Source organism: Pristiophorus japonicus, chromosome 7 (assembly GCF_044704955.1).
Source record: "Pristiophorus japonicus isolate sPriJap1 chromosome 7, sPriJap1.hap1, whole genome shotgun sequence".
In the NCBI taxonomy this organism is placed as follows: domain Eukaryota; kingdom Metazoa; phylum Chordata; class Chondrichthyes; family Pristiophoridae; genus Pristiophorus; species Pristiophorus japonicus.
The window spans coordinates 223,499,422-223,523,886 of NC_091983.1; the positions used below are offsets into that span (position 1 = coordinate 223,499,422).

A 24,465-nucleotide genomic window follows, 5' to 3' on the forward strand; every position below is an offset into this window, starting at 1 on the left:
TATTATAGTCAATAACACACCTTGTATATATTATAGTCAATAACACACACTGTATATATTATAGTCAATAACGTAACCTGTATATATTATAGTCAATAACACACACTGTATATATTATAGTCAATAACGTACCCTGTATATATTATAGTCAATAACACACCTTGTATATATTATAGTCAATAACACACACTGTATATATTATCGTCAATAACATAGCCTGTATATATTATAGTCAATAACACACACTGTATATATTATCGTCAATAACGTACCATGTATCTATTATAGTCAACAACACACACTGTATATATTATCGTCAATAACGTACCCTGTATATATAATAGTCAATAACACACACTGTATATATTATAGTCAATAATACATCATGTATATATTTTAGTAGAATTGTCCAGAATTATAATAATCCAGAATTTTAGCGCAGCATCTTCATTGCAGTACCGGAGATTGTTGCATTGTCGCCGATTGTTGCATTGTCGGAGACGTTGGGTTTAAAACGAGACAATAAAGTTACGTCGAGTTCGGATATAAAATATTTGGAAGGAAAAATAAGGAGTTATCCTGGTCTCCTGGAAAGCATTCCTCCCTCAACCAGCACCATCCAAAGCAGGTGATCTCATCACTTATGTCAGTGCTATTTCCATGGGGTCTTGCTGTGTGCAAGCTGGCTGCTGCGTTTGTCATCATGACTGCACTTCAAACGTACTTTGGTGTCTGCCAAGATCTTTCAGATGTCCTCGGGATGTGAAAGGTTTTTCTTATTGAATAGAATATAAGGAATTGTATAAACTAACATAAATGAAGTTGGAACTGCAAGGGTCCCTTTAAAAGGGGTCTGTTCCTTCTTCCAGTAGGGTCCTGCTGTAAATTGTGTGTTGATGTTTAGACGGCACTAAAAACGATCCTAACAGTGAGACTCATTCTTTCAACAGAGTCCTGATTAGGGAGAATAATCCCTTTCCTCACCCCCACCACTCCCCACCCACTAGCCCCTAACATGACCAATAGATGAGGATTAATTGCCCAAAGTTGGCACTTGTCAGGTTTATGCCTGCTGTTTATACAGTAGCTGCCGTGACTGCAGGGTCATCATGTGATGGATGCATCCATCATGTGACCTTTGACCTACCGACAGACCAGTTGAAGCCCTGATGTAAACAACGATCAAGCCAAAACCTGGGGGGGCTGTGATCTTTCGGCCTGTTTACACAGATGGGAAACCGATGGCATTTTGAAGCACAGTAAGATCATGTAGGGGTTGGGGGGTAAAAAAAGAAATGATCTTCCGCCTACAAGTGTATCTTTATCGACCCTTGTGCGGGTTTGAACAAAGTGTCTGTCGAGCTTATCCTTTCAGCTCTGCAGTTTGTGATCGTAATTGTTTATCAGGCGCACTTGTGTGCATGCAGTGCCAGTCATGGGCAGGTTAGTATTGCCCTTGGGTTTGTACAGAGGTGATAGGAGCCTCCTATCAACAAGAGCAGGCATCGACGACGAGATCCAACACCGCCTCCAGTGCGCCAGTGTAGCCTTCCGCCGCCTGAGGAAAAGAGTGTTTGAAGACCAGGCCCTCAAATCTACCACCAAGCTCATGATCTACATGGCTGTAGTAATACCCGCCCTACTGTATGGCTCAGAGATATGGACCACGTACAGAAGACACCTCAAGTTGCTGGAGAAATATCACCAACGATGTCTCTGCAGGATCCGACAAATCCCCTGGGAGGAAGGTGCGTCCTCGACCAGGGCAACATTCCCAGTATTGAAGCACTGACCACAATCAATCAGCTCCGCTGGGCAGGCCACATAGTCCGCATGCCAGACACGAGACTCCCAAAGCAAGTGCTCTACTCGGAACTCCCTCACAGCAATCGAGCCAAAGGTGGGCAGCGGAAACGCTACAGGAACAGCCTCAAAACCTCGCTGATAAAGTGCGACATCACCACTGACACCTGGGAGTCCCTGGCGCAAGACCGCCCAAAGTGGAGGAAGTCCATCCGAGAGGACATTGAGCACCTCGCGTCTCAACACCGAGAGTATGCAGAAATCAAATGCAGACAGTGGAAAGAGCGTGCGGCAAACCAGTCCCACCCACTCCCTCCTTCAACGACTATCTGTCCCACCTGTGACAGAGTCTGTGGCTCTCGTATCGGACTGTTCAGCCAGCAAAGGACTCATTTCAGGAGTGGAAGCAAGTCTTCCTCGATTCCGAGGGACTGCCTATGGCGATGATGATGACAGAGGTGACTAATGAAAGTAACTCTGGGTGTTCGGGAATTTGAGTCACGAGGAAAGGGTAAGGAAGCTGGACTTATTCTCTTTCGGGGGCTGGGAAGAGGAGGCTTTACAATCGAAGTTTTCAGGATTGTGAAAGTTGATCCAGGCAAATTGGGTGCAAATTACCAGCAGACGAGAGTTAATGATATAGGAAGTTAGGTGTTAGAAGGGAAGTCAGACTGAAGCGTTGAGAACCCAGTTATTTAAAAGGGAGAGCTGCACGTCTTTGGGCAGCAATATTATTGAGTCAGAGGGCATCAAATTGGGATGAAACAGACAGAATTGGATGACAGAATAGTGCAGTGCTCGATCCGGGTAATGAAGAAGAGACAAGTAAGTATTCTGAAGGTAGAAGAATACTTGGGTGAATAATAACTATTATGTTTCAGGAATTTGAGCTATTTTATTCCACAAAAATGATTTGAAAATAAGAGTTTTTTTTTAAGCAAGTATATTTTTAAAAGTTTTCTTTTAACTGCACATAAGAACATAAGAACATAAGAATTAGGAACAGGAGTAGGCCATCTAGCCCCTCGAGCCTGCTCCGCCATTCAACAAGATCATGGCTGATCTGGCCGTGGACTCAGCTCCACTTACCCGCCCGCTCCCCGTAATCCTTAATGTTTAAAAATCTATCTATCTGTGACTTGGATACATTCAATGAGCTAGCCTCAACTGCTTCTTTGGGCAGAGAATTCTACAGATTCACAACCCTCTGGGAGAAGAAATTCCTTCTCAACTCGGTTTTAAATTGGCTCCCCCGTATTTTGAGGCTGTGCCCCCTAGTTCTAGTCTCCCCGACCAGTGGAAACAACCTCTCTGCCTCTATCTTGTCTCTCCCTTTCATTATTTTAAATGTTTCTATAAGATCACCCCTCATCCTTCTGAACTCCAAAGAGTAAAGATCCAGTCTACTCAATCTATCATCATAAGGTAACGCCCTCATCTCCGGAATCAGCCGAGTAAATCGTCTCTGTACCCGCTCCAAAGTTAGTATATCCTTCCTTAAGTAAGGTGACCAAAACTGCTCACAGTACTCCAGGTGCGGCCTCACCAATACCCTATACAGTTGCAGAAGGACCTCTCTGCTTTTGTACTCCATCCTTCTCGCAATGAAGGCCAACATTCCATTCGCCTTATAACTAGGAACAGGAGTAGGCCATTCTTCCCTTCGAGCCTGCTCCACCATTCAATAAGATCGTGACTGGTCTTCTACCTCAACTCTACTTTCCTGCCCGATGTCCATATCCCTTTCTTTCCTTAATAACCAAAAATCTGTCTTGAATATACTCAAGGGGGCCCGAATTTGGTGAACATACTGTCCGTCGGCTGCCGCCGAGTTTTTCCCCAGGTCTCCCTGTTTTTTCAGCGCTCTCCCCTCCGAGCCAGTTTGGTGAGGCCCTCACGCCGGCGGGGAGAGAAAACTACCGGGGAGCGACCGCTGGCGTCTGCTGGCGTGTGCCGGCGTGCAACGCTGACAAATGTCCTCCCGCCTGCTCCCTCCGCAGATTGGTCTGGGCGGTCCTCTGCTCCAGCAGCAGAAGAGACCGGCGCGTGGAGGCAGGTCTTACCTGAACGGTAAGTATGAAGACCTGCATGAAAAGGTTAGTGAACTGGTTTTCTTCATTTCATTAGCAGCGATTTTGTTGGATCGGATCCTCTGAAGGATTTGTAATTGTTTTTTTTTCATTTGTTGAACACTTTTTTTTCCCCCGTTCCCCCCTCCCTGGGCCCGAGTTTATCCTCAGCATTAATTTGCCGAGGATAGCATTTGCCGCCCAGAATGATGACCTACTGCCCGTTGCCGCCCAGAATCGGTGTGTTCGGGTCATCTTTTTCCACCGGGCGTTTTTTTTCCCCATTTTTTCCACCAAACTTCTGCCCAAAGTACCATTATGCACTCGGCGCTGAAATCCCGTCCCCACCGCTGATTTGGGCTTACTGCCCCGCAAACGAAGTGGAGTGCAATCTTGCATGCTCCGCCTCCTTTAGATGCGGGTCCTCCGGCGCGACTGGGGTGAGATATTCAGCACTGCGCGGACGCTTTGTTTAACGGGGAGGGCTGCTGCTCACTCTGCAAGGCCTCTCATGGCCATCACTGGGTCACCGGGGCAGCGTGGGACTAAGCCTGCAGCCTGGCGCCCTGCGGGGCTGCTCATTGGCGGCCCGGACCACGCTAGGGATCATATGCTGGAGCCGACCGGAGAGTCGGCAAACCAGTAAAGGTGCGCGGCATGGGGCTCTGGCGCCTGCACCTTTAAGTTGCGCCCCGAGTAATTGTCAGCCAGCTGTGCGACCCATGAAGCTGGCGTTGACATCCTCTCGCATCCGTCTCGTGGGCCGCGGGGCAATTTCCCCCCCCCGCGGGGTGGTAAAGTGGCGGCATGCGGTGCTGAGGGCTCGCCGCACGACGATGATGTCATCGCCGGTTGTGTGGTGGCGCAGCGCTGCTAACTCCCAGAGGCACTGGCGGGCCTCGAAAAGGGCAATTTTGCCCCCTATATCTCTTGCTAGTTTACTCTCAGATTCTATTTTATTTCTCTTCATCAAAATTCTTGGTCATCCTTCGCTGAATTTTACAATCCTCCCCATCCTCAGGCTTATTGCTCTTTTTGACAATGTTATAAGCCTCTTCCTTTAATCTACTATTATCTTTAAGTTCTCTTGTTAGCCACAATTGGACCACTTTTCCCATGCGATTTTTATTTCTTAAGAGAATGTGTATTTGTTGTGAATAATGAATTATTTCTTTAAACGTTTACCTATATGAAAGAGGATTATTATGCTAAATGGAATTTTTTTCTGCACAGATGAAACAATAAATGATTTATTAGCTTGTCCAGGTAATTGCCAAACACCTCACACCCACTGTTTTGGAAAGTTCTTTGGTCCATGTCTGTCTGTGAAAAGATTTTAAAAAGAGATAATGTCATAGGTGACTATTTTCATTTCAAGCAGAAAAGCTGTGAGATCAGGCAGGCGTTTAAGCAGCTAGCTGTAAATAAAGCTTTAGGCAGGCTCAGTGAGTCAGAAATGCTGGAGGACCTATTAGAAGACACGGGACTGAAATTCCATTCCATTACAATGGTCTCCTGCCGTTACTCTGGCAAAGGACAGCGAAATGATGGAAATGGCCATTTTTACTGCTTTCCTGGAGGTACCATTGGTTTCCTACTGGAGTTACAGTGAGAGACCACTGGAAGCCCTGTAGAGTTTCAGCCCCATCTTGTTTAAGTCAAGTAAGACAACCAACCGATGTGGGGTTAGTGTAATGCAATGATACATTGAATGAAATGAATTGAGTGAATCCAGTCACAACTGCCATTCTATACGTTCATCTTACTAGTGAAATAAAGCTGCTTATTAATTTGTATCAGGCCTCACCTCACTGACTGTTTACTTAGTCCAGATCACAAGGGATGCCAGTGTTAGTCGTAAAAATGTCCATTTCCCTGGAATTTAGAAAGTTAAGAGGTGGTTTGATCAACATTTTCAAGCTATTAAGGGGAACTGATAGGATAGATATTTCCGCTGGTTCGGGAGTCTAGAACTAGGGGACAGAGCTTAAAACTTAGAGCCAGGCCTTTCAGGAGTGACATTAGGAAATACTTCTACAGCCAATGGGTGGTCGAAGTTTGAGATTCTCTTTCACAAACAGCAATTGAAGCTCAGGTCAATTGTTAATTTTGAATCTGAGATTAATTAACCTTTGTTAATCAAAGGCATTAAGGGATATGGGGCAAAGGCGGGTATGTAGTTAGATCACAGATCAACCGTGATCGCATTAAATGGCAGAACAGGCTCGAGGGACCAAATAGCCTACTGCGTTCCAATATTCTTATGTTACGCCACTGTGTTATGCCATTGTACAAGTAGATACAATTCACCATAAGTCAGCTCCTATAGAAATACGATGCTCAAGGTCGTTAGCCTAACATCTGTCATTGGGTAAATGCTGGAGTCCATTATTAAGGAAGCAGTAGCACGACATTTAGAAAAGCATAATGCAGTCAAGCAGCGTCAGCGTGGTTTTATGAAAGGGAAATCATGTTCTTTGAGGATGTAATGAGCAGGGTGGATAAAGGGGAACCAGTATATTTAGATTTTCAGAAAGCATTCAATAAGGTGCCACATAAAAGGTTACTGCACAAGATAAGAGCTCCTGGGGTTGGGGGTAATATATTAGCATGGATAGAGGATTGGCTAACTAACAGAAAACGGAGTTGGGATAAATGGGTCATTTTCAGGTTGGCAAACAGTAACTAGTGGGGTGCCGCAGGGATCGGTGTTGGGTCCTCAACTATTTACAATATATATTAATGACTAGGATGAAGGGACCGAGTGTATTATAGCCAAATTTGCTGAAGATACAAAGAAAGATAGGTGGGAAAGCAAGTTGTAAAGAGGACACAAAGAATCTGCAAAGGGATATAGATAGGTTAAGTGAGTGGGCAAAAATTTGGCAGATGGAAGGAAAATGTGAGGTTATCCACTTTGGTAGGAAGAATAAAAAAACAAATTACTTAAATGGAGAGAGATGACAAAATGCTACAGTTTCTGGGGGTCCTTGTACATGAAATACAAAATGTTAGCATGCAGATACAGCAAATAATTAGGAAGGCAAACGGAATATAGGCCTTTATTGCAAGGGGGATGGAGTATAAAGGTAGGGAAGTCTTGCTACAACTGTACATGACGTTGGTGAGACCACACCTGGAGTACTGCAAGCAGTTTTGGTCTCCTTATTTAAGGAGGGATATACTTGCATTGGAGGCAGTTCAGAGAAGGTTCACTAAGTTGATTGATGAAGGGGTTGTCTTATGACGAAAGGTTGAGCAGGTGGGACCTATACTCATTGGAGTTTAGAAGAATGAGAGGTGATCTTATTGAAACATATAAGATTCTGAGGGGGCTTGACAGGGTAGATGCAGAGAGGATGTTTCCCCTCGTGGGGGAATCTAGAACTACGGGACATAGTTTCAGAATAAGGGGTTGCCCATTTAAAATGGAAATGAGGAGGAATTTCTTCATTCAGAGGGTCATGAAGCTGTGGAATTCTCTACCCCAGAGAGCAGTAGGAGATGGTATTTGAAGATATTTAAGGTGGAGATAGACAGATTTTTGAACGTCACAGGTGTCAAGGGTTATAAGGAGAGGACAGGAAAGTGGAGGCCAAGACCAGATCAGCCATGATCTTATTGAATGGCGGAGCAGACTCGAGGGGCCAAATGGCCTACTCCTGCTCCTATTTCTTATGTTCTTATATTTTTATGTTCTTTATGGGAGTGATTGGTGGAACTGAATGTGAGAAGGCACCTATCGCAAACCCGTATTTGTTTCAAGTGACCGTAAGCTAATTAGCTTCCTGCTGAAAATAAAGAGGATTAATTTTCAATTGTTGGTGAAGATATCAAATTAGTGGGCAAGACAAGTAATAAAAGAGAGCATAGTGGAGTGAGCAGGTAGAGGGAGCAGAGAATCATAGAATGGTTACAGCACAGAAGGAGGTCATTCAGCCTATCGAGCCCGTGCCGGCTCTCTGCAAGAGCACTTCAGCCAGTCCCACTCCCCCGCCCTTTCCCCGTAGCCCTGCAATATTTTTTCCTGCAGGTACTTATCCAACTCCCTTTTGAAAGCAGAGATTGAGTCTGCCTACACCACCCTTTCAGGCAGAGCATTCCAGATCCTAACCACTCGCTGTGTAAAAAAGTTTTTCCTCATGTCGCCTTTGGTTCTTCTGTCAATCATCTACAATCTGTGTCCTCTGGTTCTCGACCCTTCCACCAATGGGAACAGTCTCTCTCTATCTACTCTGTCCGGACCCTTCAGGATTTTGAACATCTCGATCAAATCTCCTCTCAACCTTCTCTGCTCCAAGGAGAACAACCCCAGCTTCTCCAGTCTATCCACGCAACTAAAGTTCCTCATCCCTGGAACCATTCTCGTAAATCTTTTCTGCACGCTCGCTAAGGCCGTCACATCCTTCCTAAAATGCAGGGAACACATGGGGGTCAATTTTCCTGATCTTTACCCCCAGTGAACACCCATTTCCTGTCACTACGATCAGCGATAACGAAGTGGGAGACTCATGCTGGTTCTCTGCCGGGGTTGCTGGGCCTTACCCCAGTGCAGTGCTGAGGGAGTGCTGCACTGTTGGAGGTGCCGTCTTCCGGATGAGACTCTAAACCGAGGCCCCATCTGCTCTCTCAGATGGGTGTAAAAGATCCCATGGACACTATTTTGCAGAAATATTGTCCTGGGCCAATATTTATCCGTCAATCAACAATACTAAAACAGATTATCTGGTTATTAGCACATTGCTGTGTGTGGGAGCTTGCTGTGCGCAGATTGGCTGCCGGGACATCTGGAGGTCTTGAAAGGTGCTATAGAAAGTCTTTCTTTCTTACGTGGGGCAGAGCTGCACCTGCATTAAGCTCAGGTATATGTTAATCAGGTGTCTGGGTGCAATTCCTGCCTCACCTCTCTATATTCACTTCTCCCATCAGTTGGATGTCTATTTTCAGGGATGCCTGCAAAATCTAGGTATTAGAATTGCTGCTGAGAATACCCCCTCACAAGGACCAAAACAGGTCTTGGCTTAACCACCCTCTTTGAACATAAGAACATAAGAAATAGGAGCAGGAGATAGGAAATAGGCCATACAGCTCCGCCATTTAATACGATCATGGTTGATCCGATTATGGACTCGGGTCCACTTCCCTGCCTGCTCCCCATAACCCTTTATTCCCTTATCGGTTAAGAAACTGTCTATCTCTGTCTTAAATATATTCAATGTCCCAGCTTCCACAGCTCTCTGAGGCAGCAAATTCCACAAATTTACAACCCTCTGAGAGAAGAAATTTCTCCTCATCTCAGTTTTAAATGGGCGGTCCCTTATTCTAAGATCATGCCCGCTAGTTCTAGTCTCCCCTATCAGTGGAAACATCCTCTCTGCATCCACCTTGTCAAGCCCCCTCATAATCTTATACATTTTGAAAAGATCACCTCTCATTCTTCTAAATTCCAATGAGTAGAGGCCCAACCTACTCAACCTTTCCTCATAAGTCAACCCCCTCATCCCCGGAATCAACCTCGTGAACCTTCTCTGAACTGCCTCCAAAGCAAGCATATCCTTTCGTAAATATGGAAACCAAAACTGCACGCAGTATTCCAGGTGTGGCCTCACCAATACCCTGTATAACTGTAGCAAGACTTCCCTGCTTTTATACTCCATCCCCTTTGCAATAAAGGCCAAGATTCCATTGGCCTTCCTGATCACTTGCTGTACCTGCATACTATCCTTTTGTGTTTCATGCACCAGGACCATCTCAGGGCCTCTCAGGCCTACAGCTGAGCTCCTGTTTTGTTACCCTGCTTTCCAGCTTAAGGCACGGCCATGGGGAGGCTCTGCAACAGGGAAGTCTCGGGCCCAGAGCTCAGTTAAGGGCCCAGAGGCAGGAATTAGCAGAGCTAAAACGGAGAAGAGCATGAATGGCAGCTGCATACAGTTGTGCATTTTGATAAAAAGCAGAGTGAACAGCTTGAACAGTAAGCTTTGGATTCTCGTCTTCGTGGCCAAGTTGTGGTGAGGCTGGACCTCTGCCCAGCCCTCCGTATCTGTCCCAACCCCCGACCCATTTCCTCCTGGGGTCATTCGCAATGCACGGTGGGTCGGGGTCATCTCCTGTCGAATACTGGGAACAATTTCTGCTTTGGCAACCTGGATTGAAATCCAAGCCAAAATGGACGGGAGCAAAGTCTTCATCTCCGTTGGATGTGATATTCCTTGCCAATGGGTTTGGGGCTCAACTTCCTCCCATGCGATGTGAGCATAGGTTTGACTCGCTCGTGTTAAATTGCTTTGTCCTGTTGTTTCAATGGAGGCGTCGAGCCTTTTATTTTAAATGGGTCAGCAATTCCATTAAAATGGCGGACAGAGGAATTTCATGAGGATGTCTTAAGCAAATATTGCCCAGCATGGTCCCTAGGCTCTAGCTCCTAGTGGGTGAAGGCCCGAAGAACAAAATTCACTCTAATTCGGCATTGATTTGGCAAATTTATTTAGAGAGGCCAAAAAGGTTATCCCACTCTTCGTGATGTGCTTGGCACAGACACTGGGCGCAAGTGTCGACCAACGTGCCTGTTTGGAATTTGTGTCTTCCATAGATACCTTCCTGGGTTCAGTGGCATCAGGCTCCATTCATGCTCAGGAATTCATGCTCCGCATTGTCTTAGTGTTGACTGACACTGCCCAATACCCACTTGCACAATAGTGTGAGGCAGGAGCGTACAGTAGGACCCTTTTGTGAGCTGGACTGGATAGTCGTGTGTTTCTCGGTGTGGCCCCTAAGTGCCTCTCGAATATTTCCAAAGTCGGACTCAGAAAACACTCAGGAACTTGGGAATTGCCAGACTAAGACTGAGGTCCCTCCAGCTCGTCTTCAACTGTGGCTACACTCCAAAAGTACTTAATTGGCTGTAAAGCGCTTTGAGACGATTAGTGGTCATGAAAGGCGCTATATAAATGCAAGTCTTTATCTTCCTGGTAATCACACGATTGCAATAACGGAGTCGTTGACCAATCACAGCAGCCAATCTCTATCAGTTAGTCCACAACAGACCCCGACATGAGGTGAGGAAAGCCCCACTTAGTGAGATCAGACCAGCTCCGAATCATTAAGTGAATCTGCAGAGCACCAGTTGTAATCAAAGCTCACTTGCACTTCACTTCCCGTAGGTGAATAATGAACATATCACACCAGTGAGTGTCTCACTCATATTTCCAAAATGATCGTACTTTCCATACAACAACTGGCTGCAAGGAAACTGAAACCGACCATTTTTGGCCTTGGGCTCGGGGCAAAGCCTTCTCTCCCTGTAGTCTGCTGTCTTTCCCAAGGTCAGCTGACTGCAGCGTCAGCTCCGAGTCAAACCTTCTCCCCGATCGAAAATCCAACAGCCGGACTTGGCAATGACTCCGACTGAGCTTGAATGAATAGAGCTGTTAATAGCAGCCATGAGGGTGAACCACCTTTGGAATGTTTTCATTGTCTGAAACATGCTGATTCCGACACGCTGTCTGAATCTTAATCAGTTGTCCTAATAATTTAACTCTTTGAGATCTAAATTTCGCTCAATTCATTAGGGGGCAATTGTGACTATTGGTGGAGACCGGGTGGGACAGGATGCGGGGTGGGTGAGGGTGTACCTGCTACCTCCCCTCATCTTGCCCGTGTGAGGCCTGACCTATTTTGAGGCCAGAGTCTCAGTTGCCCTCCACCGGTGAGCTGTGGGCACTACGTGCTTGATCCGCTAGGTTCCTTGGCGGCTCAAGGAGGGCAGATTCTCACGCTAGGCTAGCCGACAGTCGGAGGCCGGGAAAGGGGGGGGGGAGGCGATCTCTGGGATAGGGCCTTCATTTTTTGTGGACTTACTGGCCCCAGCCGAAATGGGAACAAAGAGTTTTCCGGACCATTAAGGGCCACTGGTTAGAGCGCTCACCCTCTGGTACAAACGGGGCAGGGTCTCGGCGATGCACATTCCGCCCGTTCGTATCTCATAATTGCGGTAAATTAGGGTCCTACTTACATCATGGGATTCAATTTGCATATTAAAAGTAGCATAAGAACATAAGAAGAAATAGGAGCAGGAGTTGGCCATTTCGCCGCTCGAGCCTGCTCCACCATTCAAAAAGATCGTGGCTGATCTGATCATGGACTCAGCTCCACTTCCCTGCCCGCTCCCCATAACCCTTCACTCCCATATCGCTCAAAAATCTGTCTATCTCTGCCTTAAATATATTCAATGACCCAGCCTCCACAGCTCTTTGGAGCAGAGAATTCCACAGATTTACAACCCTCTGAGAGAAGACATTCCTCATCTCAGTTTTAAATGGGCGGCCCCTTATTCTGAGACTATGCTCCCTAGTTTTAGTTTCCCCTATGAGTGGAAATATCCTCTCTGTATCCACCTTGTTGAGCCCCCTCATTATCTTGTAAGTTTCAATAAGATCACCTCTCATTCTTCTGAACTCCAATGAGTATAGACCCAACCTACTCAACCTATTCTCATAAGTCAACTCCCTCATCTCCGGAATCAACCTAGTGAACCTCTCTGAACAGCCTCCAATGCAAGTATATCCTTCCTTAAATAAGGAGACCAAAACTGTACGCAGTACTCCAGGTGTGGCTTCACCAATACCCTGTACAGTTGTAGCAGGATTTCTCTGCTTTTATACTCCATCCCCTTTGCAATATCCCGCCTGAAACAGGCAGGCATTCCAGCCGCCCTTCTCAGGACCCAAACCAAAATGGCGGCAGCATGAATGGTAAGCGACGCAATGCCTTTCTCAAACCTCCACCTTCCCAGTTTACGCCAGGGCCCTATTGAGTGCGTGAAGCGTTTAGAGAGTTGCCACATTAATCCAAACCTTCCTTTAATTTTACCATCCCCTCCTCCCTATCCTTCTCATTAATATAATTTGAAGAAGGCACAACAAAGAATTACAATTAACATTTTTTTAATAAAAAAAAACCACATTTAACATATTTTAGTTTAAAAATAAATATGTGATGCTACGGAATAATTAACTAGAGCAAAATAATGTTGTTAATATTTAAACAGTATTTTTTTAACAATTATGAACAGAGAGACAGTAGCACCAATAAATATACTTTAAGTGACAAAAAAATATACTAAAAATGTGACTATAAACATTGCGCAAAGAATCAATTGTGTGGATTTTTCTTTCATCCGCTCGTTCTTTTAATATATAACAGGCTGAATACACTGTTGATTCCAACCATTCTCTTAATTCTATACAAAGTACACAGCAGTTCACAAAGGTTAGTTTATTTTTGTCCGTTGAGCCTCAGCTTTTCAGGGAGAGGAAGGGGTCTTGGAAAAGAGCGGCAGGTCTGGGAGCGGACACATTTGGGGCAGGCATTTCTGTCTCGTGCCGTGAAGCAGCACCTGGCCGAAGAGCCGAGCAGAAAATAGATATCAAGACGGTTGCGGGTCGCCGCCTGTCACAGACCCTGCCAACGGTACAGAAATGCTGGGGACGGGAGGACTCTGTTTCTCGTGTGCAATCCTTCCCGTTCGATCTTCGTTCAACCGGTACAGACCAGAATCTCGCCGGCCACTTTAAGCAAGCCAGCCTACTACTTTTGTGTGTGTGTGTGTGTGTGTGTGTGTGTGGATGTGTGTGTGTATGGAGGAATGTGCTTCAATTCATATGATTGGCGGGAGGGCGGGTGGCGGAGATTGGCTCCTCACGTCACGCACTGCTTCCCATCTTGCCAAGGTGGCGGCTATCTTTTCCCCCCATATTATATCGTCTTCAGTTGTAAGCGTGATGGGGCAAGAGGAGAGAGAGAGAGAGCAGAACAGGCACTTCGGGAAAGAAGGTGGGTCAGAGCTAGGGTGAGGGGGAGGGTAGCGGGGGGGGGGCGGGTGGGGGGGAGGGGCAGGGAAGATGTTAATGGATAGCAAAAGGGAGAGGGTACACTAATTGCCATGACAACCATACAACATCAGCAAGTACACGTAACACTGGTTCACAAGATTCACTTCTGTTTGCTTTTGAAGAATTTTAACACAAATTTACACGTTACATTTTCACTGATTTCCCCCACTCCACCCTCCCCCACATAAACAAAACCCTAGGGCTACGGATTCAGTATATATATAGAGCTCCGGTGACGATCTCCCGTGCCTCCCAAGGCGCACAGCCGTCTGGTGCTGGGACTTGGATGTTTGTGCACGGTCGTGTTTGGGGCGAGGTCTGTCTTCCCCCGCAGCAGAAGGCCCGATGCTCAGGAAATGGGACAACCCACGCACCAAGGGTTGCGACAATGGCGCCACCTCTCCGCGCCCCCATCCCCCCCCACCCCCCTCTCTCCCCCTGCAAGTAAACGGGGCGCACGCCCTTCACAAATGGGGCACCCATGGCCCCGTGCGTGAGGGCGTCCCGTGATACGTGCGTGTGCGTACCGGATCGTGCTTATTCTGATTTTCGTTTGCTCCTCGCTCGGTGAGCATTCGGTCGAGGAACGGTCTGCTCTGACCTGACCGGATTGGCCCAGTTTGGATCAGAAGTAAGTCCAGCATCAAGCTCGGCCGACCCCATTTTGTCGCCCGGGTTCAGTTCCGATTATCCGTTTGGTTTTACGAAGCAGGCCTTATTTTAACTCGGGGGACAGCGGTGGGGCTGGGGGGGATATTGCTTCACGGAAGCGCTAATGCAAACTCTCCCCCCCACCCGGTCTTTTACACCTGCCATCTTTCAATGGAGGGAAATCAGAAATATCAATTAGTATCAATGTTCTGAGAGCAGGCATCACACCCCAGACATCACGCTTTGTGTCACCACTGACCAAAATGAGTAGGAAACCCAACTATTTCCTGCTGTTTACAGGGGGGGGGGGGGGGGGGGAGGAGTTTATCATCTAGGAGAAACATCCAAAAACAGCAATTAGGCTGGAAGTGACCTCGGGGAGACTATTCAGACCGCTTCCCCACAGGGAGTACCTGGCCTCGAAAAGACATGGCCAGGCCAGGCCTAGCAGCGAGACATGACAGCCTTTTCTCCCGGTTGCCCGAAGAACATCTCCCAGTGTTGTGGCTTAGGTCGTAGCACATACCTCCACAGGCAGGCCTCATTAGGCCGAGTTGCATCTGTTGCCTGGTAGTAACCCAGCTCTCTCTCTCTCTCTTTCTCTCTCTCTCTCTATATATATATATATATATATACATACATACATGCTAATGAACATCCCTTTCGACCATTTCAGTGTTAGTGACCCAGGTTTACCGTTTCAACGACAGTTCCTCAGCTGGTCGTGCCCTGACGCTCGGGCGTTGCTCACGGCGGAGGGGTTTTGGGGCGAGGGGGGTTGGAGGACTCAATCTGCCGACCAAGTACATCACACAGGCTCTGAGCCAAGCCCTCTTCGAGTGTCCGGGCTTTGTTCGGCTTCCAGTCCCGTCCCGACACGGTTGCCACGGGAACAAACGTCCACCGGCCACAGGGCCGACAGCGCTCCAACAATTTTCTCTCTTGAAAAGCAGAGTTCTGAGGCGCGGGTTATTATTCCAGTCCCCCCCCTCCCCCCCAACCCTTCCCATTAAAACATCTTCTTCCTTGTTTATCATTTCCTGGAATATCTTGGGTACTCCACACGAAGCTTCAAGGCGTCCGTATCTTAATATATAATATACATATTTTATTTTTCAGTCTTTAAAGAAGTCTTTCGTGAGGCCTGTGTTTTTTTTATATATATATATATATATATAGTTTATATTTTATATATATATGTCTCAAAAAATGACCCAATGAATAGAACCAGGAATCCCGGATCCACCATTTCCCCAAAAGTTTTCCAAGTAATTTTCTCATTTTGTTTTAGCAGCATGTATCCTGAATAATACTAGGCCTTTTAATAATAATATATCGGCACAAATCACAGAAGGCCTTCTTCCCGGGAATGACTCTTTTCGTTTTTGTTTTTAGTTTTTCCTCCAGAAATCGTATTGAATTCAAAGTGCTGTGCTCTTTCTATCCTTCATGTCTATGTCTTCTTTTTCGAAAAAAAACAAAGACGTTTTCAAAAAAAAAAATACAACGATTAAAAACCGACAGAAAATATATCTCGTTGCTATGTCTTCGCTCATCTCCTGGGTTTTTCACACCTGTAATGGGAGACACAGAGAGAGAGAGAGAACCTGGTTCAGTCAGGGTTTCAGCATCATAACCCATCCACACCCCCACCAGAGTAAGCTGTACATTTTATCTGCACTCTGACCGACTGACTCAGTTCTGTCACCTTTTCCTTTTCTGCTGTTTTTTTCCTTTGCTTGCAGCTTGCTTTTTTGTTTTATTCATTCATTCGTGGTACGTGGGCAACGCTGGCAAGGCCAGCATTTATTGCCCATCCCTAATTGCCCTTGGGAAAGGGATGGTGAGCTGCCTTGAACCGCTGCAGTCCTTGTGGTGCAGGGAGGTCTTACTGCAGTTGTACAGGGCCTTGGTGAGGCCTCACCTGGAGTATTGTGTGCAGTTTTGGTCTCCTAATCTGAGGAAGAACATTCTTGCTATTGAGGAAGTGCAGCGAAGGTTCACCAGACTGATTCCCGGGATGGCAGGACTGACATATGAAGAAAGACTGGATGGGCTAGGCTTATATTCACTGGAATTTAGAAGAATGAGAGGGGATCTCATAGAAACCTATAAAATTCTGACGGGATTGGACAGGTTACATGCAGGAAGAATGTTCCCGATGTTGGGGAAGTCCAGAACCAGGGGTCACAGTATATGGATAAGGGGTAAGCCATTTAGGACCGAGATGAGGAGAAACTTTTTCACTCAGAGAGTTATGAACCTGTGGAATTCTCTACCACAGAAAGTTGTTGAGGCTAGTTCGTTAGATATATTCAAAAGGGAGTTAGATGTGGCCCTTACGGCTAAAGAGATCAAAGGGTATGGAGAGAAAGCAGGAATGGGGTACTGAAGTTGCATGATCAGCCATGAACTCATTGAATGGTGGTGCAGGCTCGAAGAGCTGAATGGCCTACTCCTGCACCAATTTTCTATGTTTCTATGTGCTCCCACAGGGAGTTCCAGGATTTTGACCTGGCGACGAAGAAGGAATGGCGATGCACTTGCAAGTCAGGATGGTGTGTGACACGGAGGGGAACGTGGAGGTGGGCGGTGTTACCATGCGCCTGCTGCCCTTGACCTCCTAGGTGGTAGAGGGCGTGGGTTTGGGAGGTGCTGCCGAAGAAGCCTCGGCGAGCACTACCGGCCCTCGCCCAGCTGGCTGCTCCAACAGTTGCGAGCCGAGGCAATGCGGGCAATGTTGACCCATCGCCGGCAGAAAGGCAACCCAATGGCACTCAAATGGGCCACCATCGTCAGAGCTATTGGTAAATCGAGACTTGTGTGTCAGCTGGCTGGGAAGATGGTGAAGTGAGGCGGGCGGGGGGGCGGGGGGGAGGCGGGGTTAGCGGGGAGGAGGCATCATTTTCCGATAGGGGAAGTTACCAGAAACAGTGAGGCTGGACGGTTCCCCTCCCCTAACCCAGGGGTTGCTGAATTTCACTGCAGCATCCTCTCACCATCCCATGTAGGTACACAGCAACAGGAGGAGGACAGCCAGGTCCTTGAGCATGTTCCGCCATTCCGTTTGACCGTGGCTGATTCGATCCACTGCCGTCCCGGTTGCTAGCAGTTAACTAGCCAGGAACCAAACCTGGGACGATCCCGGTGTTAATGGGGGGAACAGGGTGGGGGTGGTGAGGGGCACTGACACCCTGCTCACTTCTGACAGGGACAGCTGATGTTGGCTCAAGATACATGGACGGCAACGACAGATCCTGTAGGCTTTACAGTGCATCCTGCCCCACTGCCTATTCGTTTCCGCAAAGCACCAAGCAGAAAATAGGTAGAAAATAGGTGCAGGAGTAGGCCATTCGGCCCTTCGTAATATTTTTAAACCATGGTTTCGCAATCTGTCAGCATGCAGATAAAAAGTTCGCCTCTTATTCATAAACAAATCTTTCATAATTAGAAAAAAGGCTTTGCTTAAAGGGACACCGTCTTCATGACGAAATGTTTGCCAAAACTTTGTTTAAGTTGGGGAAGAAGACCCTGCAAACCATAATCAGGTGCAAAGGATGCAATGGTCCATTCTGAAATGATTTACCTCGTTGAATTTATCCCTTTGCAAGCCAATAAAGAAAAAGGTTTGGCAGCCACCCTTGCTAGAAGACGATGTCGCTTTAAACACTGTCTGGTTAGTCAGTCACACCTCCTTTGGACACCAGTGCTGTCACTGGACGAAGAGCACCGACCGAAAGCAGCTGACCTCAGCTGGTGCAGTTTGATGACATCCCGTGTGGGGAGGGGGAGTTTTCCACAAGGAGTACAGACATGGAACGGGAGGGTAGGTGTCGAGAAGGTGTGATTGAGAGACAGCAGCAGACAGCGTGTACACCAACTCACACAAAGGTGTAGGCCTGGCTAGCGGCGGACCTGACCGTCCCGTCGCCAGGCACGCCCACAATGTTCCGCACAGACATTTTTTGTTAAAGACGGCCTTTCCTCTCCTTCGCAGCACGGAGAGGAGCTGAGGAAAGGTACCGTTTAAAAAAAAAACCTGGGCACACGGTATAATTACTGCAATAAATTTTGAAACAAATTAGTGTTTATTGGTTGAGAACAATTGATCTTGTTGGTTAGACAGTCGCCATGGAAACGAGGGGATGGTCTATGCCCTTCCGGGAGGGAAAGTGTCGACTTGCAAGTTGAAAAGAAATAAAGCACAGAAGGAGGCCATTCGGCCCATCGGGCCTGTGCCGGCTCTTTGAAAGAGCGATCCAATTAGTCCCACTCCCTGCTCTTTCCCCCTGCAATTTTTTTCTCCCTTCAATTATTTATCCAGTACTATTGAATCTGCTGCTTCCGCCCTTTCAGGCAGTGCCTTCCAGACCATAGCAACTCACAGCGGGAAACAATAGAACCAATTTGACAAGATAGCACATCTGCTCGGGTCCATGCGACAATATAAAGAATGGGCTGTGACGTTCTGGTGGTGGATAACGGGTTGACGCGTCTGTGTTTGGTAGAGCGGCAAGAGATATTTTTGGTCATGAGTGGTGAGCAGCATTGTGGGAACTGCTGCTGCCACAAGATTTCTGGCAGCCAACGGGAGAAGAAAGGGTGAAGTGACCAGGGACTTCCCAGGCCCCCACTAGTTGTTTTCCTGCGGGTAACAAGGTGAGCAATTAAGAACAAATTCAATATAGGGTTCAGCGGTGTCGCAGGTCTGCAGCGTAACAATTTCTATTGCTTTCACTTGGAGGGGAAGACTGAATAGACGGGGAGGGTAGAAACAGGTTTTGTGATATCTCCCCTGTCTCCATCTCAAATTCACCCCCTCACCCCCAATAACTGCACCTAACCTTTCAACTCACCCTCATTTTGAGGGCCTAATGTCCCTCATTCAAGCAGAACAAATGGAGCGTTTGTGACCACACAGAGTTTCGGGGTGCGGGGGGCTTTAAGCAGCCCCTGAATCACCAGCCCCTTTGGCACTACCACCACCGTCAAGTTGGAAGGCCTGAAATGGAGATGCGGAAAAGTCTGGCAGACGATGTATTGTCCAGAGTAATATAACAATGATTGCCTATTGACTGGAGCTGCCCATGTCCTACAGTTGGCAAAGGATCATCTTCTGATCCCGGAGCCTCATTTTATACCTTTATTTCTCCTCCTTTCCATCTCTTCCTCATTCCCTCACCTCTGCCTCCCTTCCTCCTCCTAGTTCCCTCTCTTCCTCGTTTCTCCCATTCTTCCCTCAGCACCTTGCTATTCCAGCGTAGTGGCACTTCTGTAGTCTGCTGGCGAGAGGCCGACAAGTGTTTCACAACATGCCATTAATGATTGACCGAAAGACAAATAAAAATAATTTCAGCTTCCATTAAAACCGCTAATGAAGTCTTTGCAGGCCATTCCGTGTGATTACTTTAAAACATTCTGCCCTTTTATGTAAACTCTTGTCACAAATGCCTGCCGCTGCTATCTAATTGCTAATAAAACAGGTTGAAAGAATGTTCTCACATTCCTGTAAGTCGAGGCCACCTTAATCACCTGAGGTCCAAAGGCCCCACATACATTCCACTGACAAGGTGGGACTTACGGGTTACTGCACCAGATCATTCACTGTGATCACTTGTGCATGGGAGCAGACCCAATGCCAATTGCTTATGACTGTCAACGCTATGATAGTCGCGATCACCCCTTTTAGCCGTCTGGTGGGGCGAGGTGATGGGGTGTGGGGGGGGGGGGACTTTACATGGTCTTCCATTACTGGGGGCAGCTTTCTAATTGGAGGCAGGGACTATTTTTTCCTCGACAGGTGGTCTTTCTAAATATATGTGAAGTAGCTGTGAAGTGATCAGTCTTCGAGGCAGCTCATTGGTGTAGATAAGCAGTCTTTCGGAATCAGTTCTTCCGAGGTAAAATAGTCTTTCTGAATAGATTTGAGCTTTAAGGCAAGGTGTTCTTTGAGGATTAAGTGGAACTTTCTCCCCCCCCCCCCCCCCCCCCCCCGTACTGGTTTCACTGTATTGGATCTGTCCCAATAACAGATTTGGAGGTTGTGGAAGCGCATCCGATGGATTCAATCTTCTAAGCAAAGGGAGAATTTTTACCCTCATCGAGGGAACACATTGGTCCTCCACCTTCGCCTTGTGTGGGCTCTGCTGATTCCAGTGGTGGCCAACAGCACAGTCCCCACATTAAAACATAAACCGTCGCTCCATTAGATACGAAAGGTTGCCTCAGGTTCTGCTGGACTTCATTTCTCTTTGTTTCAATCCACCGGCTAGTGAGAAATCTCGATTCGATCCGTGGACCGTGTTGGACCCTGCTCTCACCTGGCTTGTTCAGGCAGCCTAAAGCCCAGGGCTGCGAGGAGGCCATACAGGAACAGAAACCCAAAGGCCACCAGGTGAGAAGGCCTGAAGCAGATGGGATGCCTCCCGGGAGAGAACCCACAGACTCAGACGTCGGTTAAGTCCCACCTCGGAGCACGGTGCAGCGGTGCAGAGGGAACCTGCGCTCGATGTGACGCCCTGATTCGAGATGGCGGAGCGGGTCCGGCCTCCGATGGAATGTCGCTCTGCCTTACGTCACTCGCTCGCTCGGTTCTCCGGGCTTCGCCGCACGGCAGCGGGGCGGATAGGGAGCGATTGCCGGACACCTGCCCACGAGGAAGGGAAGGGAAGGGGAGGAGGGAATGACGTCAGGGAGAACTTCCTCCGCCCTGCGGCCAGGCCGAGTGCCCCCTCCCAGAACCAGGTTTCAGAGTGACCTGGGTTGCTGGCCTGGCCTGTCCTGTCTGCCAGGATTGACTCCTGGCTCTGGAAGCTCTGAGGAAGCATGGGTACCTGAGAAGGTCCCTCTTTATACCTGTGCACCTGATGTGGAATGGCTCTAGCAAAAGTGTCCTTTTCTCTTACCTCAATGTCAAAAACGTCCTTTCTCTATTTTGATCAAAGCTATTTTGACCCCACACCTCGCCCCCGTGGTCTTCTGAATCATCTTCTCTAGCTGCAAACATGCCAGCCCTCATCCTCTTCCTCCTTGCGGAATCCTCACCATGAAGAAATCCAGACTGATTTGTTCTGTCTCCTAGTCTCATTTCCCAGGACCTCAAAACTATGGAACTTGGGAGCAGAAGTATCCAGCCACCTCCAAGCCTGCTCCACCATTCAGTTCGAGTATGGCTGATCCATACCTCAGCTCCATTGGCCCGCCTTCCTGTCCTCAACATTCCTTCCCTCTTACAGCCCACAAGCCAAAAGCCAAACCTGGCATCAGCTACCTACTGCCTTCTGATTTATTTTGATCTCTTTTAAAGCTTGGCAAAGGGCCTCGGTTCCTCAATAATAATACTAATTTAAGTCTTGGCAATAAGCCCAAAGTTTCATCAATGATGAATGGAAATGCCTCTCCTCTCTCTTAACGCCCGTACCCTCTGCCTCACCTAACATGCTAACAGGGCAGCTGAAAGGACAGACAGCAGGCTGTGCCGTGTCTGGAGAGTGCCGCATGCTTTTATAAAGGCAGAAAGGAAAGGAAAATAGGCGTTATCCACAAGCTCGGCAGGTGCGATGACACCCAACACAACCGGTTGAACAAAGTTCAGGCCGGGTAAGCAACTTATTTACAGTTACACATACTTCAGGTAAAGGAATAGAAAATGGCAAGCACTCCCACCATGCTGAACTACTGTTAATGTTGTCGTGCACAGTAATGAATAAAGGAGGTGTGTATTATCACCCAGTTATACCACCATTGTCACTTGTTAACCTAGGTTGGGGTTGGAGTAGGGGGACATGGATGAGGAAGGAACGGGGGGTGGGGGGGGCGGGAGTGGGCTGGGTATTTGTACGTTCATCTCTTGGTTCCCATCCTCGTCGGGACAGTCATGATAGAGAGAGCTGCAACCTCACCTCTCTGTTTTTCGGGAGTTGAAGGGCTTGGCAGACCGTCGCTCAGGTTTTAAGGCAAAATACTGCCCGTCTTATCAGGTGACAATTGGCACGTATGTTGGCAAGAGCCAGCAGCCAATTATCAGAGATAATCAGATGTATATCTTAATCTGCATTAGCCCAGCATTCCAACAGAGCCACACCTGACAAAAGGTCCAGTTCTATCTCTTTTTCCCGTCCATGTGGTATATCTCCATTGCAATGTTGTTCCAGGGGGCTTTGGGCAACAGCTGCTATCTCATTTTGGAATTGGCGGTGGTGGGAAGGGCCTTGGAGTATCAGCGGGCTCTGCCAGCCAATGGTGGGGTATGGGTGCTACCTTGTTGCTGCTGTTGCATCACCACCAACTCGTTGGGTTGGTTGAGTGGGCACTACCATTGGTCTCAGTGCCTTAAGCAGGACAAGGGAACTATCAGCCAGGCTCCCTGGTCCTGACGGCTGCCCAGGGACCTCCTGGAGGAACGTATGGACCTCAGTTGAGGAACAAGTAATGTACCCATGGCTCAGTAACCGGTCATTCATCATCCAGATCATGTGTGACTGGTCACCTGGGCAAGGTGTCCAAAGGTGTCGGTGCCCCCAATATGAGTCATCTTTAAGTCTTCCTCTCCTTTCCTCTCAGAAATAATACTCGTGTGTGGCTAGGTTTGACAGTAATGATTTAACTTGGGCACTCCAGCAGAGATAGAAACCCCGATGACCTGTCGAAATCACACAGCGTTTACCTGCGATCATTGTAAGGATCTGCTTGAGGAGTCGAGGGCCGAGGATGTTATGAGGTAAAGGTTAAGGAGATTTTCTTTGGAGAACAGTGGACTATGGGAACAGGTAACCTTTCAAGATTGTGAAAGAAGATTGACAAATCTGGCCGGGCAGACTGTTGACTGTGGCAAAAGGTTCAAACACCAAGTTAAAAATTAGCCAGCTGGGACTGAGAAATGGAATTTAGGCAGAACCTTTTCTCCTGAGAGGATGATTATGGGATGAGCTATAGGGGAAGTGCACAAGATAAGTGGGCAATGCCATGCTTTTCTGAAGAGAGAAGTGGATTGAGGAATAGAATGGAAGATTGGGAGGTGGGTTTGAGATTGATTAAAATAAATAATAATAATAATAATGATGGACTTGTTGGGCTCCAAAAGTTACAGTTTCCCAAAATTCTTATAATTAATTAAAGGGGTTGAGGCCTCAAATCTTTCAGTGAAGATCTGTTAGGAGGCCTGACCGATGAAGCTTCATGTCTCATCTTTTCAGAGGTGGTGCAGTCGACAAGGTCCACAGTGGACCTAAGAATGAGAGGTGATCTTATCGAAACGTATTACATTATGAGAAGGTGGATGCAGAGAGGATGTTTCCACTGATAGGGGAGACTAGAACTAGAGGGCATGATCTCAGAATAAGGGGCCGCCCATTTAAAACAGAGATGAGGAGGAATTTCTTCTCTCAGAGGGTTGTAAATCTGTGGAATTCGCTGCCACAGAGAGCTGTGGATGTTGGGACATTGAATAAATTTAAGACAGAAATAGACACTTTCTTAAACGATAAGGGGATAAGGGGTTATGGGGAACGGGCAGGGGAAGTGGAGCTGAGTCCATGGTAAGATCAGCCATGATCTTATTGAATGGCAGAGCAGGTTCGAGGGACCGTATGGCCTACTCCTGCTCCTCTTTCTTATGTTCTTATGGACCATATCTGTGAGTTACAGTATTGACACAGGACTTTCCGTCAACCACAAGCAACTCCAGGAGTTGGAATAAACTGCATTATTCCAACCTCCCCTACCCTCCTGCCTCGTTCATACCACGAGGTTCAATGTGCCCATTATGTGCCACGCAAGACGGCACTTTTGTGCCACAGCCTGGCACTATTAAATTGCTTCAAACTCCCCTCGGCCCCTTAACACCATACCCATGAGTGGGCAGTTTAATGATTATGGTGGGGGTGGTGGTTGGGATTAAGGGAACCTGACATTAATGTTGCTTTAAATATTTGGTACTGGGGCACTCAACAACATTTATAAAATGCCTTTAGCGTAGGACAATGTCCCAAGGCGCTTTACAGGGTCATTATCAGACACAAATCAGCCACCGACGTTGCAATCACTTGTGGGAG

General features: G+C 47.4%; 1 protein-coding gene across 6 annotated transcripts in view; it reads right to left on the minus strand.

Annotated features, from left to right (window-relative positions):
- Positions 1-15,496: 15,496 nt before the first annotated feature.
- The window catches only part of LOC139267479 (vascular endothelial growth factor A-like), a 40,773-nt gene continuing 31,804 nt past the window's right edge, over positions 15,497-24,465 (minus strand). For all 6 annotated transcript variants that reach the window (XM_070885853.1, XM_070885856.1, XM_070885858.1 and 3 more), the window contains one exon: positions 15,497-15,987. In XM_070885853.1, the coding sequence (XP_070741954.1) occupies positions 15,966-15,987 (22 nt within the window). In that variant the 3' untranslated portion in view covers positions 15,497-15,965. The remainder of the gene's footprint in view (positions 15,988-24,465) is intronic.